At 50.6% G+C, this 15,782-nt stretch overlaps 1 protein-coding gene across 1 annotated transcript in view; it reads right to left on the bottom strand.

Moving 5' to 3' along the window:
• The window catches only part of ERI3 (ERI1 exoribonuclease family member 3), a 129,128-nt gene that overhangs the window by 28,356 nt on the left and 84,990 nt on the right, over positions 1-15,782 (bottom strand). Inside the window, exon 7 of the mRNA XM_064665418.1 lies at positions 7,744-7,843. Within this exon, the coding sequence (XP_064521488.1) occupies positions 7,744-7,843 (100 nt within the window). The remainder of the gene's footprint in view (positions 1-7,743; positions 7,844-15,782) is intronic.

The raw sequence follows: 15,782 nt of genomic DNA, 5'->3' as shown, positions 1-15,782 counted from the left end.
CAGAGAGACACCAAGGCACCAAAAGAATCTACGGGAAATCAAAATGTCACTCAGTGTTTTACATTGCTGCTTTTTGCAGAAAAAGCTCTGCAGAAAGTTAATGGTCTTCCAAGGCTTCTCACCTAACACACATCTCACTGCTTGGGAAAGCTGCTGTTACAGGGGCAGGAGAACAAGTGCTAGTGAAGATGTTCTACCTGCCCAGCACAACATGGGACAGGGCTCACTCACTGCAAGAGTTGTTCCAGTAGTGTCTGGGGAGAATATTTTGCAAGGGCTCAGGACTGGACAAATAGCTTACAGTGCAATGGGTCCAATGCAGTTCCAGGGTCTCTGTAGCACAGATCAGTTCAGGTCTGCACAGGTTTTGGGACTGGCTGACTGCTAAGACAGAGCACACATAACACAAACCATCTGCTTCTCTCTGTGATCCCAGTTTAGAGTGGTATACATATAAGAGGTTTCTCATCTGTCACTGGGGACAGAAACTGGGCCAGGTGTTGGGCTGAGGAGGGAGGGTGGGAAGGACAGCAGAGCTCACCAATGGAGACAGTCCCCACTGCTGGCCCTAAAACTACAAGCCAGAGGAAGGGGATACCAGAGCAGCCCCCCTACCAGAGGGCAGTTCCAGGATGATGGCAATGTTGTCCTGCTGGGGATCAGCCAGATCTCAGGCTTGAGACAGGTTTGCTCCAATCTGCAGCTGGGCCTCCCAGGCATTGCAGCACAGCAAACAATCCAGAAATCCCTCTTAAATCTTCAGTCTAATACTGGTGCTGCAAACATAACTGCTTCCAGCCAGAAGAGAGAGGCTTGCACATACCTTCCACACATCCCCATGGAGCAGGCACTGCTGCCGCTTGCCTGGGGGCTGGGAGGAGCACATGGTAGCACCCTGACTTTTCTCAGGCAGCTGAAGTCCCTGCAGCCATCACACTCCCTCCAAAGGTCACTCTCCAGGGATGGCAAGCCCTCAGCCAAGGACAAGGTGTGACAAATCCATCACATCCCCAGCAGGCAGTGGGGTTGGATGGGCGCTCGACCAACTTTTGGCAGGGTAGGACGGAGGGGTGAGTGCAGTCAACACAAACACTCAATCATCCTTCCTTTCTTTCTTCTGTGTCTCCTTTGTTAACTGCAGGAAACAGCTGAAAGACCTTGAGTTTCCCATTGTAGCATGTATGGGAACAGAGCTGCAGTGATCAGAACATACCCCCTGCTGCTCCAGGGGAAAAAGGGAGAGCAGAATCCTTTCTAAAAAGGGTTTACGATTAGAAGAGTGTTCTGTCACTCTGGTGCGCAGTAATCCACTGCGCCACCAAGTCCCTTCAGAGAGATGTCGAAAACTTAAATGACTGAAAGCAAAAGAGCCCCGGCTCAGGTTCCCAGGCAGCCAGACATCCTAATTATCTTTAGATCCACTCCCACATGGAGGGGAGAGAGCATACAGGAGTAAAAAAAAAAAAAAAAAAAAAGGGAAAGAAAAGAAAAAGAAAGAGGGGGGAAAAAAAAGACTGTCACATTGCTTTTTTCTTTTTTTAAAAGCTTGTCTCTGCTCACTGCTTTTCCAGCTGTGACACCTCTCACGGTAGTTAATTAGAATCATGTCACCACGTTAATGTGCTCTGACTGGACTCTGACAGTTGCTCATCCTCTAACTGGCCACCCTGGCCGGCCCTCCCTCCCCACCCCTCCTCTTGGATGTGGGACCCAGTGCTCACAGCAGGACCCCCTGCCACCTGCCCACCACCCTGTCCCCATGCCCGTGGTGCAGCAGAGGCCCCAGAGGGGCTGTGCCGGACCCTGCACCCCGCCTGGGTGCCAGGACACGCTGCCTGGCCACGACACCCCGCACGCAGCCGCTCCACCTGTTCTGGATCCGCCTGACCTTTACGAGCACTAATTCAAAATGACACTGCTCATTTGGTGACATTTCTGTTGATTTTTACTTAAGTCTCTTTTAATTATTTAATTCAGAGTCCTTCCCCTTCTGCCTTGGGCTGGGGCTGCTGTGTGCGGGGCAGTGCCCCAAGGCAGCCCTGTGTCCCACTCCACAGGAGGGAGTCCTGTGCTCAGCTCTCCCTCTCTCCCTCTCCCTTAGCAAAAGGATGGTGTGGTGCAAATGGCACTGCCCCCTAGGCTTGGCACCAGCTGTGTGCCACCTCCGCTGAGAAATGAAGAGCTGAAAAAGAACAGGATATGCCTGCTCTGGGGGAGTACAGCGTTCTCCGAGGCTTCTCCCATACCTGGGAGGGACAGGGAGGATGGGACTGGCTCTGCCTGGCTCTTTCCGTCCAGTGGAAAGTGGTCAAAAACATGAAGATGAGTTTCACAAGATGCTGTCCACCTCCTTGTTCTCCCTGCCCTGATGCAGAGGGGGCAGGTGGGCACCAAGGGTGGCTGAGGATCCCACAGATGCTGCACCCCCGAGAGAGGCAGGAAAACCAAAGAGAGGAAAGGAAAACAGGGAAGAGTGAGAGGAGGCTGAAATAAAGCCAACAAGCTGCCAGGACCACACACTCCCAGCACCTCCCAGGGCGAGGCAAAGCCTCATCAGCCCCCCCCCGAGGTCCGCGGGGGAGAGCCGGCGCTGACAGCCAAGGCCCCCATTACGGCGGTGGCCCGTCACTTGCCACCGCACTCGGCGAGCGCGGCCCTCGCCGCCCTCTCCCTCGGTGTCAGCCGGAGCAGCCCAGCGCCGCCGGGCACAGTGGCGGGGACAGGGATGGCTCCGCCGGGCAGGAGGCACCCCGGCAGGCGCTGGCCCGGCTCCCCGCGGCGGTGGCAGCTCGAGGTAGTTAATTAGAATCGTGTCACTAAGTAAATGTGCTCTGACTGGACTCTGACAGACGCTCACCTATGACACTGGGGGCCAGGAGACAATCCACATCAAACTACTGCAGTGTGACCCTTTTAACACAAAGAGTAAACTCACTGCACATCGAGTTGAAGCTCATTAAAACTGTCTACTCTGCGAGCATCCCATTAACCTCACTGTTAAAAACACGCAATTCCTCTTCTTCTTTCCGAGGCCTAATTAATGCTCTGGATAAGGAACAATATCACATCCTAACCTTCTGAGATTTCCAATCAGTAAATGAAAAGAGAGAGATGGAGCCAGGAAGGCACGGTGGCTTGCTGGGTCGCTCACCGCGTGGGCTGCTGACCTGCCCAGGCAGGTGAGGCTTTTCCACTTGGCACGGCAGAGATCCCCGTGGATGGAGCACGGCACAGCCCCAGCCAGGGGAACCATGGGCACAGGAAAGATTGTGAGTCCTGCACAAAGGCTCACAGCTCACGGGATTATGGCAGCTGGTGTAAAACAGCCCAGGGAGGGCACTGCATCAAGACAGGTGCTACTGTGGGACCAGATCTCCTGGTCACCTGGGATGGGTACTGCAGGTTCAGCAAGACACACAGAAGCTTGGTTGCCCTCTTTCCCCTAAAAAGAAAAAAAAACCTCCAAACAAACCAGACATTTACAACTAAATCTAAAATCACAATAATGTGTGTACTAAAGCCTAAACTTTAAAAACTCAATTAAATTCAATTAGATTCAAAAAAGATCAGTAGCAAGGGGTAATGTCACGTTTTGAAGACGGTCAATGCACTGCAGATGGAAGCATAGCTGACAGATGAGAAACAAACTTTCCCAGCAGGAGCAGCTACTTCTGCAGATTTGGAAACTTTTTCCTGTTTCTGGTATATTTGCAGTTCAAGAACTGGATTATTCAGGGCTGAGAAACGATAAAGGACTGACAATAAAAAAGAAGGTGTGCTTTTTATCTTTCCATAATCAGGGAAACAAACAAACCAACCAACTAAGGCAGGAGAGGATGAGATGTACTCATTCTAAAGTCTTGAAAGGGTAGTTTCCAGAAACACTTCTTCAACTCACTGATCACTTCTTGCTTTGGTTTCATGCACCAGGTGTTTTAACCTAAAAAGTATTCTGAAATTTACTTTTCGTTCTGTATTGTGTATTTGCAAGGGAAAGAGATTTTACTAATAAAATCAATTCAAATTGCTGGGGTACTTTAGCATGGCATTACAGTTTTCATCCAAAAGAGCAATCATGAGTAATAATTTAATCACCACCTCTTCAAGAGCAAATAGTGATTCACCATTTTTCCAATGTAAAAAATACCTAAAAACTAAGACTAAAGGCATACTATGTTACATAATTTATCAAAATAAAAGTAGCAAAAATAGAGTATTTGATGAGTAAAAGAATAACCAGATTTAACAACTGAACAGTGGTAAGGAAAGCTATACTTGGTTTCATAGGTGCTGTTCAGTAAAACTTGACCTTTTTTTCAGGGAAACAGCTTAAAAAGAAAGGCAAAACCAGAAGAAAATCAATTTCTGAATGCAAGTGATTTGCTGTCACTAAAACCTGTGATTTTGATCCTTCTGACCTATATCAGTCTCTGACTATCAGTAGAGAGACCCTAACACAAGTACCCAGCTCCACTGGTGTGGAGCCTGTGAATGCTGGTCTTTGTGTGCGAGTGCCAAGACCCCCATTACAAGCAGCAGCTCATTTTTGGCAACCACCACCTCAAACACACGTTTTAAGAACAGCAATGTCCATACATATGTGAGATTGAGTAGCTGCTTGGCAAGACTCTACTTCGTTTTGTTGAGGGTCAAGAAAACAGCAGACAAAACCAAGTTCCTCACCCCAAGATTCTACAGCTCACACTGCAGCTGACACACAACGAATCTGTGTTACAGAATGAGATGGAAGTTGCAAAAAATTGTCCTCTCCAGTCCTCAGGGCCACATTCAGCCCAGAAGGAATCCTTTGAGCTGAAATATCAACCTGAGAAAAGGTATGAAAGAATAGGCTTTATGCCCCTTTTGCTCCTTTCTGATCTCTCAGGTAATTCCTGCATCCTCACTCTCAGGAAGAGGACTTTTCTGACTTTTCTATCTCCTTATTCTGCCCAGCGCTTCTCAGAGAGCTGAAATATTGACATTTCCCCCCTTCCTCTACCTTTTCCCTCCCAAGAACACAACGGCACCAGACGTGCACCCATCCCACCCCAAGGCAGCTGTATTTTCAGGGTATGCAGAGAGACTTTAGTCTATTTGGAGACACAAATCACTTTTCTACCTCCTCAACAAGATTTGCAGCTCACTTGCTCACAAGTACAAACCGGGCGAAAGCTACAACATGAGCTCTGTGCAGCAACCTGCTCTATGTGCAGCTGTATATCCCAGGGGACGTGGGGACACTCCACTGTGCTCCAGCACGAGACCCTCCTGCCCATATGCACCAGATGCTAAAGGTGGTTCCCATCCAGAATCTGGCATTGGCCCTGAAGGGTGTTGAGCGCCCTGAACTCCCCAGATTTTGGACATGATGGAGGAGAGAACATGAAGCATGGAGTGGGACTGGTCCCAGAGCATGCCAAGTGCAGGGATTTGGAGCCAATATCTGCTGAGATAGTGAATCAGAGAGTGATTTGAAAACGAAGCGATACACAACCCATCAGGCAAGACAGCAAAATTCCTTGCAAATCGTTTGCAAAAACAAGTGGCCATCCACTGCAATTTTTCTGTCAGATTTGAAGGGAAATATCCTTGTTGCACATTCCTGCATAAGCAAGGAAATAAAGTGGCCAGAAAGCCAGGAAGCTTGTTCCTTGAAAAAATGCCTGGCAAGGCATGTCTCCAGACATCAGCACCACCCCTCGCCTTCTCCCAGCAGGACACTGGGCTACCAAGCCCCAAAGCCAACAGCCATGACAGCACAGGCAGTGGCTGTGCCTGGGGCTCCCAAGCTGGCCAGGAGGAGTAGTTCTTCTCCCCAGCTGCCATTCAATGAGCCTCCAGCTCACTCCTGAGGGCTCAGCCTGCAGTAAAGCTACTCAGCAGAGAGTGCCAGTGGCTGCCACCTCTGCAGGCAGTCAGAGGATTCTAGACATCCCAGACAGATCTGCTCTGGAGCCAGCTCAAATGGAGCAGCCAGTAGGCTGTAACACACAGGGCACATGTGCAGCCTTGGCAGTATCAGGGAGATGGAGACTGTCACACTGCTGGCCTGGCATCTCTCGCAGCACCCACGTAAATCCTTTCCAAACAGTGTGGGAAAGGCAAGTTTGCCACTGGGATGAAGTGCTGCAAGAATGGAGCTTGGTTGCTGGGTCTTGCTTCTCCATGGGCAATTCACCCACAGTTCACCCTGTACTGGGGAGAGCTGGGAGTGCTCCCCCACAGAGGGAGTTTGGCAGAAATGAAGAAGCAAAACCCTCCTAAAGGACTGGAATGGGGAGGGACATGAACAGCATCTCTCTGAACTCTGTCAGGCAGAGGAGTCACACCTGTGCAAGACAACAGCACTGAGATAAACATGGGCAGAAACCAACGGCAGACAGATGATACTCTAGAGATGTGGATGCTTTGTTGGAGTAAGGGATGACAGCAATAGAGAGCTCATGATATAAATAATATGAGGAACAATGAAGCAGAAACCAACTCTGCATCCCCCGGGAGACCCTAGGAAAAGCCTAAGCCCCCAGAGCAGGATAAGCACACACAACTCCTGCAGTCCCCACTCCCTCCCCATGATCCCCCAACATGGCACACAAGCAAGGCAAATCTGCTCCCAGGCAAGGAAGCAAATTTTAATGCTACCTCTGTCAATAATGCAACCAGATCCATAGTTCAAAAGGAGCTTGCTAATTAAAAGTTGGTGAGCTTTAAATAATTCATCTCCTTAACTTGGATTGATTAGAGAGTTTAATGGTTAGAGTCTTGAAACAATATTAAACAGCCTCTTCAAGGCCCAGGTAGCCAGTGACTTTTCCAAGTAAATCTTACCTCCTTGCAAACTTTAATGCTCAAATGTCACTGAGGATGAAGAGCTGGGAGGCAGAGGGAACACCTGACCACTGGTCTCCAAGAGGTGATCCACTGCCCCGCAGAGAAACAAGACAGACAAGAGTGATGCAGCCCTGACTCACAGCCCTGTCTACAGCCCAGTAAATCTGAGCTCCTGCCTGTAGCACAGCCTGCTGCTGTCCCAGCTCTGCATCCCCAGGGCTAAGCAGCAGGCAGATATATGGCCTCAGTGTCCTGGGCGAGGTCTCCCTCATATCACTTTGATCCCTGGTGCAGAGGAGTTGGGGCATACACAGAACTCTGCCACTGTTCATCTTGAAGCACTGTTTATCAGTTGTTTATCTTGGAGCAGGCTGTGGGACCACGAAACTCATCACACACGTGAGCAAACAGGACGATGATTCAGTTCTCCAGCTGGGACCGCGCATCTTCACTCTGCAGTGTGTTTCCAGCCAGCTCCCAAGGCTGTGCTGCCTGGCAGAGCCTCCTTCCCAAGGACGATCACAGCATCCAGAGCAACTCGAGGGCTGGTCCAACAGGAAGAGCATCCCACCTAGCCTGGGGACCCTTGCCCTGTGCTCCACGCACCTGGTGCTGCCCCACATCCAACCCCAACCCAAGCACTGCTAGAGCAATCAAGGGGGGAAGCAGCTCCCTAGCCAGAGGGACCTGCAGGTATGTTTGGCACATTGGGATATGCCAGGGACAGGGAGGTCATCCGTGTGCCCATCCTGCCCTGACACATCTGCATCCCTTTTACCAGCTGGAGACCCTGCAGTCCTTTGGCTGGCTCTTAGCACCCCAGACTGGACAAGGTCTTGGAGCTGAGGCATGTTCCGCGCACCCGGAGCAGCAGCCGTGGGGATGGGAATGGCACAGGGCAGCAACACTCACCTATCCCGCTGTGAGGCCTCCCTATGTGCTGTAGGTTCAGTCCTTTGTTCATGTCTAAGAGCCCGTTCTTTGGCCAACTCCCCATGGCAAAGCTGTACGCCTGGAAGAGAGAAGCAGAGTGTCAGACAGCACAGCCCATGTGCAGGCATGATTTGTGTTTGCCCAAGTCTGGCTGCTCCCGGGGCTAGCGTAGGTCTGCGTTCACCATGTTCAGTGCAGACCCACACACCACCCTCACAGCAGCTCTCCTGGAGTTGCTCGCATGAAGTACCCTCACCCTGCCCCGTCCCACGTGGTGCTCCTCAGAGAAGAGGTGTCCAGAACCTCTGGTGGTGTCCTGTACAGCTGACAACCCTCACGAGGGAGGGATTTGCATCACTCAAGGCTACCTTTGCCGTGCTGGGGCAAGCCAGGGGCTGTGAGCTCATCACCCATGTCCCTTGGTTGCTCCAATAAAATCCCCCCATTCCTGCCTTACTAAAGATGGGGTCATCAGCAGGAGTCAGGGGGATTTGGAAAGGGGCACCCATGCCAAGGCTGGCCTGGCCAGCAGTCCCCTTCTCCCTCCGGAAAGCACAGCCCTCCAGGCTCCCACTCCTTTCCACCTCCAGACCGCAGTTGCTTCAGGGCTCTCCATCACTGGGTGAAATCCCACTGGGAGACAGCACTGCTCACCTCACTGAACAGAGCCTGCAGCCCGGCCAGAGGGAGCCTGCTCCATCCCCACTGCATCCCCTGGCAGGGTTTCCAGCAGGAGCAAGGCAGCTGGGAGCCTGAGCAGCACAAAAACCCACTGGACAATGCAAACATAAAAGCAGCCAGGCCTCTGTGTGACACGCACAGCTGTAATTACAGCCTGACAGCCACATATCTTCTTCATCTTGAGGAATTAAGCTCAGCAACGCATTGTGAGCAGTAAGAAGGGTGCGTGGGCTTAGCGTCGCTCACGCTGGCACTATCTCTGCTGCCGTGAGGGCCATTGTCCCCAGATGAGATCAGGTCAATCCAGCAGCCCCTATCTCCCTTCTGCAGGGGGGATCATCGCTAACTGCAGCCACAGTGTGGCGGGGCATTGCCGACACCCTCCGCAGGCTGCAAATGCCGTGGAGATACTCTGCAGCAGGAAACTGGGCGAGCAGAGCTGAGCAGTGCCCCCACCAGCCCACTAGCCACCTGCCTGCCACTGGGACCTCCTGCCAGCCCTTCTTCCTTGCTACCTGCTGCTCTGCCCAGCACGGGCAGGTCCAGCCCCTGAACAGCCCCGGCTGCCGGCAGCCCCCCCGAGAGCCACAGGGCTTGGGGGAGTTAATTTATTAGTGGCCCACGTAACCATTCACGCTGCTTTGTTCCTCCTGCCTTAGCAAAACAGAGGGCTCCACAGATAATTAATAGACAGCATTGCTAATCCTGTTGGGAGATGATTAGCAATTAAAACTCCTAATTAAGTCTATGCATAATTCACTGAAATTACACTTTGTGTACACAACGGGGAGGTTTCTTTTGCCTTCGACAAATACACTCTGGCATGTTCACTGCCATGGGCGGGATGCAGGCTGGCCAGCCACGGTGGGGGGGAGCCGGAGGTGCAGGATAGGACCCTGCCACCCATTCACTGGTGACCCTGGATGATGGTGGAAGTGGTTCCACACACGGCTCCCTCTCCTGGGCTCCATCCCACAATGCAAACCCAGGCACAGCACAGGAAGGTTCTCGTGCTCAGCACCAGCATGATGACAGCACTGGGGGCCATCCCTAGGGAAGGAATGTCCCCGGATGGGGAAAGGCTAGGGGTTTCCCTGCACAGGGAGCTACCATATTGCAGGCTGCCTTCCCAGTCCAGACGTATCCCTTGGACCCTGGCCAGGAGCAACTGAGGGTGCACAGCAGGAGGCTGGCAGGATCTCTGGAAAGCCATGGGGACAACTCTGGAAAGCTCCTGGCAGCTGGGTGCTAGTGCCAATCCTGGCCTGCCTCCCCTGGCTCTGCAGCAGTAGCAGCATCAGCAGGGAGCTGGCAGCACGTGCCCCGACCCTCGGATCAGCACCGGGCCCATCTCTGCACAGCGCTCTGCTTTCCTGATCAAGGTCATTCGGAACAGCCACAATACCTGAGCAAACTAGCTAAGCAGCCAGGGTGGAAGTTGGCCTGACCACTGAAGGTCAAGTGTGCACTTATGCATATTCAAAGCTGCCTGCAGGATCGATCGGGTTTTAATTGTTTTTCCTGGGGTTTTGGAAGGAAGTGCCAGGGGCATTGATCAGTCCCAGACAAGGCTGCTCACACTCTGGGGCTGGCAGGGACCGTCACTGCTGCAGGCAGAGGGAAGTGCAGGCAGTGATGATGAAGGGATGAAGGCCAGGCAGGGAAGAGGTCAGCCAGCCAGCATCGGCCGGGAGGAGGAGCCATTGCCAGGCTGCGCTGGAAAATAAAGTTTTTTAATTAAAAGTGGCAATTCCGAGCCGCCTGCCGGCAGCAGCCACACAATCAAGAGCGAGGAGCTTTGCTGTTTAATATTTAAAGACAACGTTTAATCTTTAAACAGGAAAGTTCTTCTTCTGACTGTTAAAGCGAGGCAGAAAACGCCGGTGGGTCCCCGACGCCGGGGTCCCCAGCCCACAGGGGTGGCCATGGCCACGGGCTCACTGCAGCCACCAGGACACCACCGCTGCTCCAGCCCCACACAGCTGCTGGCACTGGCACAGACCCCTGTCCCTTCAGCATTTATCCCTATGGCAAGCTGTGAAAAAGTCTGAGACATCCCTGGTTCGCTCGCAAGCCAAAGGATTTTAAAAAATGCCATGAAACCCTTTCTGAGAGGAAACCGTGCTATTTTGCCCCTCCCTCCAGTTCAGTCCTGGTGTTGCAGCGACTGGGTTGCTCCCTTATAAGTCAGATGCTGAAGCAGGGTGAGGACCCTGAGGCTTTTTATTTTTATCTGCATTTTAATTGATAGAAAACGCAGACATCTTTTAAAAAAGCTATTTTTTAAATGTTTTTGGCCAGAATCCTGATTTAGAGAGAAACTCAATGCTTCTGATCTCCCAAAAGCCACTCAAACAACGATGGCAGAATAATTTCCAAGCAGCTTGGATACAATTACTTCATTCATACAAGCTCCTAGAAAGGTTTTCCTTTTTCTCTTGATTTTGTTTGTAATTCTATGAAGGTTACATTTACCTCCCTGCCAATGCTGCTCTGAAGTCAGATGATTATTAATTATATTTATTTACTTATACAATCCCATAGGCATACGCAGCAGTTCACAGACAAATAGTGCCCTGGGTCCCTGATGGAGGGATCTCGAATCAAAGGTAAGCAGATACTCCTATGATAAATGTGAGCTAACAGCAGCAGGAGATTAGTAACATACTGTGTTTCCATGCATAGAGCCAGCACCACAGATAATCCACACCTTGTTAAAAGTGCTGGTATGGGGAGGTAGGTCCTTAGGTAACCTGCACCTCACATATCCTGCAGAAAATCCAAAAACCAGAAGTGAGGATAAAACATGGGGTACAGCAGCCTGGGGCATGGAGATGATGTGTGTGTAGAATCATAGCATCTGAGGCTGTATTTATAATAGAGCAAAAAAGGGTCTGAGACCATCCTCTCCCGTTGCACCAGGTCACAAACCCTCCTGCTGGCCATAATGCATCTGCCTCAGTTTGCAAAGGGCCTGAAACAAGAGCTCCGTGGCTTATTTCTGGCACCACTGGGGTCCCCTCTGTGCTGGGGCAGGAGCACATGGAGAACATGGCTGGGGGGCTGGGCAGTCCCACGGAGCACAGGATTTGTGCAGTCTGGCACTGAGTTTGGCCTGCCTGCCCTTGCTGCAATCCCAGTGCACCTATCCCCAGGAATGCCGGGGCTGGCAAGGCGGCAGCACCAACACGGTTGGCTCCTGATGTGGTGCTCCCTGGAGTTTGTTTGAGCTGCACACCACGGATTATAAGCAGCAGAGCTGCAGAGAAGATGTTCCAGGGCGTCAGAAAATTCCAGGAACTGGAACTTGTCAAGCTGATGTATTGATCTAAGTGGACTGAATAATGCTCCATCATTTATTTATGGGGAAGTGCCCGGCACACTTCACAAAAACTGGTGTTCGGCAGGCACATTAAGGCAAAATTTAACATCCTACACCATGCAAACAGGTCACCTGTGCAGAGGTCAGGATGCTCACTTACATGAGGAGCCCCACAAATCCTTCTTGCACGCTCAGGAAGAGACAGGGCTCGTCCTCGCGGAGCTGCTGGAGCTCTGTCAGGGCAACGTGTCGATGCTGATAGAGCCAGCCCTGTCCTTTCTGCACGTGTCTGTCAATGCTGTGACCTGCTGGCCAGCCCCTGGCCCCTCTGCCCTCCACTAGAGCTGCAGGCATCGCATGGCCCTGGGTGCTTTAGCTGAAGGGCAGGAGGGAAGCAGGGCTTTGTGCTTTGCAATGGCATGAGCATGTTCACAAACCACGGCAGCAAAAACTGCCAGGACCAGCATAGTCTCTCCTCCTACCCTGACCAGCAGGGCAACTCTGTCATTTTATTTTACAGGTCCTACCAAGAGGTTTTATATGTTTCATCTGCTAATTGTAATTTTAATATTAATACAGACACTTTCAGGCAGGGAGAAAATATTTCCTTTGGAAAAAATTCTCCCAGGAGCAAAGGGGCTCAGCAGTTTGAGAAGATGCTAAAGGGTGGGTAGGAAGGAATAAGAGAAAAGGTGTTTTTTGCTCAAAGTTTTCATTCAGAATTTAAAAAAGACACCTGAGAAAAACATGCGTTTAACCAGATAGAAAGTGGCTGCGACATCTCCCAGCTGCCCTTGGCCTGGGCAAGCAGCAGGTGCCAGCTGTGCTCCCCCAGTATCAGGCTGGGCACAGCTGCCTGCTGACCAAAGCTGAACCCCCTGACATTTTCACAATGGAGGAAATGTCTTTGGAACAGAAAAAGCATCTTCCTCCTCTTGTCACGTCAACTGCGTGCTGTGTCCGCCCAAAATAAGCATTTGCCTTTAACTCCTCTCATCCTGCTGCTGCCACAATGAGGTGTCAAAGTTTTATATTTCCTCATATGGTGGGAAGAAAAAAAGAGGTCATGGCTATGACTAAGTGAACTTTTAAACACAGCTTGAAATGTTTTTAGTGAATGTAAGGTTTTGGGGCTGGGAGTATCTTGGAGGCCATCCCTGAATAGCACCCAGGGCACTGGAAGCTCCAGGGCATTCCCCTGACATCCCATTTTAATTGCATGCCACTCCAGGGATGGGAAATGGACATTTCTTGTTGGGATTTCTTGCCATGCAAATTTACCAGCAGGACATAAATGTAACACCACTGAGGGGCTGACCTCAACATGAAGTCATATAGTGGTAAGACTCTTGGACAGGGCTGAATGCAATTAAAGAAGAGGCAGGTAATGAATAAGCAGCTTGCCAAACCCCAGCTGACAAACAGCAGAGCTCCTCTGTTGCAGGGAAGGCACGGAGGAAAGCTCACCCAGCAGGATGGAGGCATGGAGCCTGGGATGGCTTCGGCAGCCCTGGAGCCTGCTACCCTCGCTGGCTGTCAGGAGGCAGGAGATAAACCCAGGTGTAACGTGTCCCTTTTAAGCAGTTTAGTCAGAAGTGCTGCCACATTCACAGCTTTTCAAGTATTTTTAAATCACTTACAAAAGCAGGATTAAATGATCAGGAATTCCATTTAATAGGACAAATAAAGAAATAACAATCTACTCCATCAGCCCTGTGAAAGGCAGGTTTGATTTAAGAAAAAAATAAATAAAAAATAAGTATAAAAGAGAGAGAGAAAAAAGGAAAGGGAGGTGGAAAAAAAAGGATAATGTGTGTTTACTCAAGCAAAGAAAAAAATATTTAAGTGATGTAGGGGAGAAGATTGCGGTAACTAGTGAAGAATAACATCGTCTGCTTTGCTGTCAAATCACACAAGAATTTCAGTAATAGATTCTCATTCTGACACTCAATTCAATTCGAAGGTGATCCTGCTTTATCCCAACACATCAAATATTAAACACTCGTATTAGCCAGGGTGCCGTCGCCTTTCCCGGCTTAGACGCGGCAGGAAGCTTTTCCCCCTACTTTCTCTCACTCGCTATAATATTCTCAATGTTATCTAAACATGCCTTCATACACTGGGGTTCCTTATCAATCCCATTTGGGGAGGGAGGGGGGGTGTACTTAAAACGGTATTAGTTTGGGGGGCTTTTATTATTATTATTTCCAAAGCTTTTCAATTTTGTGTGGAAAAAGCTTAGAAAAAAAAGGCGGAGGGAGGGGAGGTGGCGAGAGAGGGAGAGGGAGCGCGGGAGCGAGAGAAAGTATAAGAAAGGGAAAAGCAGCCAGCAGCTCTTGTTTGACTGATGCCTTTCAACAAGGGCAGTCTAGCTTGTCAAAGCCCGGGCTCGAGATGAATTGGCATATCTATTCAGCCTGCCTCTGGATGTCATGCAATACAGTTTCATATTCCCAGATAAGGCATGATAAGCAATTGCTGCCCTGACACCAACTCCATCCATCCCTGCCTTTCTGTCCACGCGTATTACAGATCTCTGCTGCACCACTAATAAGAGGCATTTAATTTTTACAAACGTGGCGGCAAGAGGGACCTCCAGAATGACCAGGTACCACATTAACACCACTCAGGTTTAATTAGTTTGTCTCAGTGCACCGAGCTCCCCGAACACTCATGAGTGGTATTGGGTGCACAAAAACAACTTTTGCCCAGCATGGCACCTGCTAAGCCTTGGATTAAACATCTCTGCTTATCATTAACGGGTGGGGGCAATAAGAATGAAGGCTATTTCCTCTGCCAAATATATCTGCAGTGCCACTGCAGGAGGTGGTTTGACTGGGGTTTGGACATGAGAGGACCATGGGGAAGAAGTGTCCAGTGCCCTTTCCCAGGGAACAGTCCCTCTACAGAGCACAAACCCTCTGAGAGCTGCAGGGGCAAAGTGAGCAGCTGACACACTGAACAAGGGGACATCACACATGGCTTTGGCCCCACTTGAGTGGAAGTAGGGAAAAACTGGAAATCCCTGCCACTGGGAGGATGAGATCTGGACAAAATCCTCCCATGTTGCTGAAAAGGTGCTAGGGCCTTGCCTGGTGCTCTGCCCTCTTCAAACAATGGCACTCAAAAGCTTTTCAGAGAACAATGCCACACAGCCAGCTTCTCCCGTGTCCTGGATGAACGGAGCCTTTGGCAAACCCAGCTGGTGTCCACTTCAGTCCATTTGCAAAGCTGCTTGTTAGAACAGCAACATCTTTATGCCTCACGTCAGGGAGTAAATTAAACAAATAAAAAGATGAATGGTCTATTTCCAGAAAAGTGAGCACTGGGCACACAGGAGCTGCCTGGCTCTGCCCACCTTTGGGAAGTGCTTTACAGAAGTAAGGTGCCTCTAGACAATGGGAGGAGGACAGGTCAAGCTTAAGGGAAGGTATTAAGATGTCAAATAAGATGCAGAGGATGTAGTATAACTGTACATGCTTTCTCCCTATTAAAACAACTAGCCCATGCCATCAGAGCTCCCTTCACTGGACCTCTGCAAAAGGGAAACTGAGGCACACAGTGATCTAATGCCTGGGCCACTCCTACCCAGACACACATCTGAGCAGCCTTAGTCTGGCCGTGTTTGGCAATACCTCAACACAGCCACAGTTATACAGATTCACTGCCAAAACTCCTCTGAACTTCAGGAGGGAAAGGACAGACCCTGGCAGCCACCAACATCCCCTCTCCAGGGTGCATTTGGATACTGCAGCCTCGTCAGGCAGTGGAGAGGTGCCCCTTCCACTGCATGGGATTAGCATGTGCCCTGGCTTAGGCTGCAAGGGACACATACTGGTGTGCCTGACTCCAGGGTGTCAAAGTGCCAAGCGGTTTAGGCTTCACATTTCCCTGTGTTTGAACAAGAACAGTTTCTGCCTTGCTCCCAGGCTACGGATTATCCTGGATAAAATGTTCTTGACTGCTGTGTGCTCTGCAGCTGGCTACACACTAGGTTAATGCCGTGGAGACCTGA

Source organism: Pseudopipra pipra, chromosome 9, assembly GCF_036250125.1.
Source record: "Pseudopipra pipra isolate bDixPip1 chromosome 9, bDixPip1.hap1, whole genome shotgun sequence".
Classification (NCBI taxonomy): Eukaryota; Metazoa; Chordata; class Aves; order Passeriformes; family Pipridae; genus Pseudopipra; species Pseudopipra pipra.
Note: the sequence above shows the minus strand (reverse complement) of the source record. Positions and strands in the feature narration are given on the sequence as shown.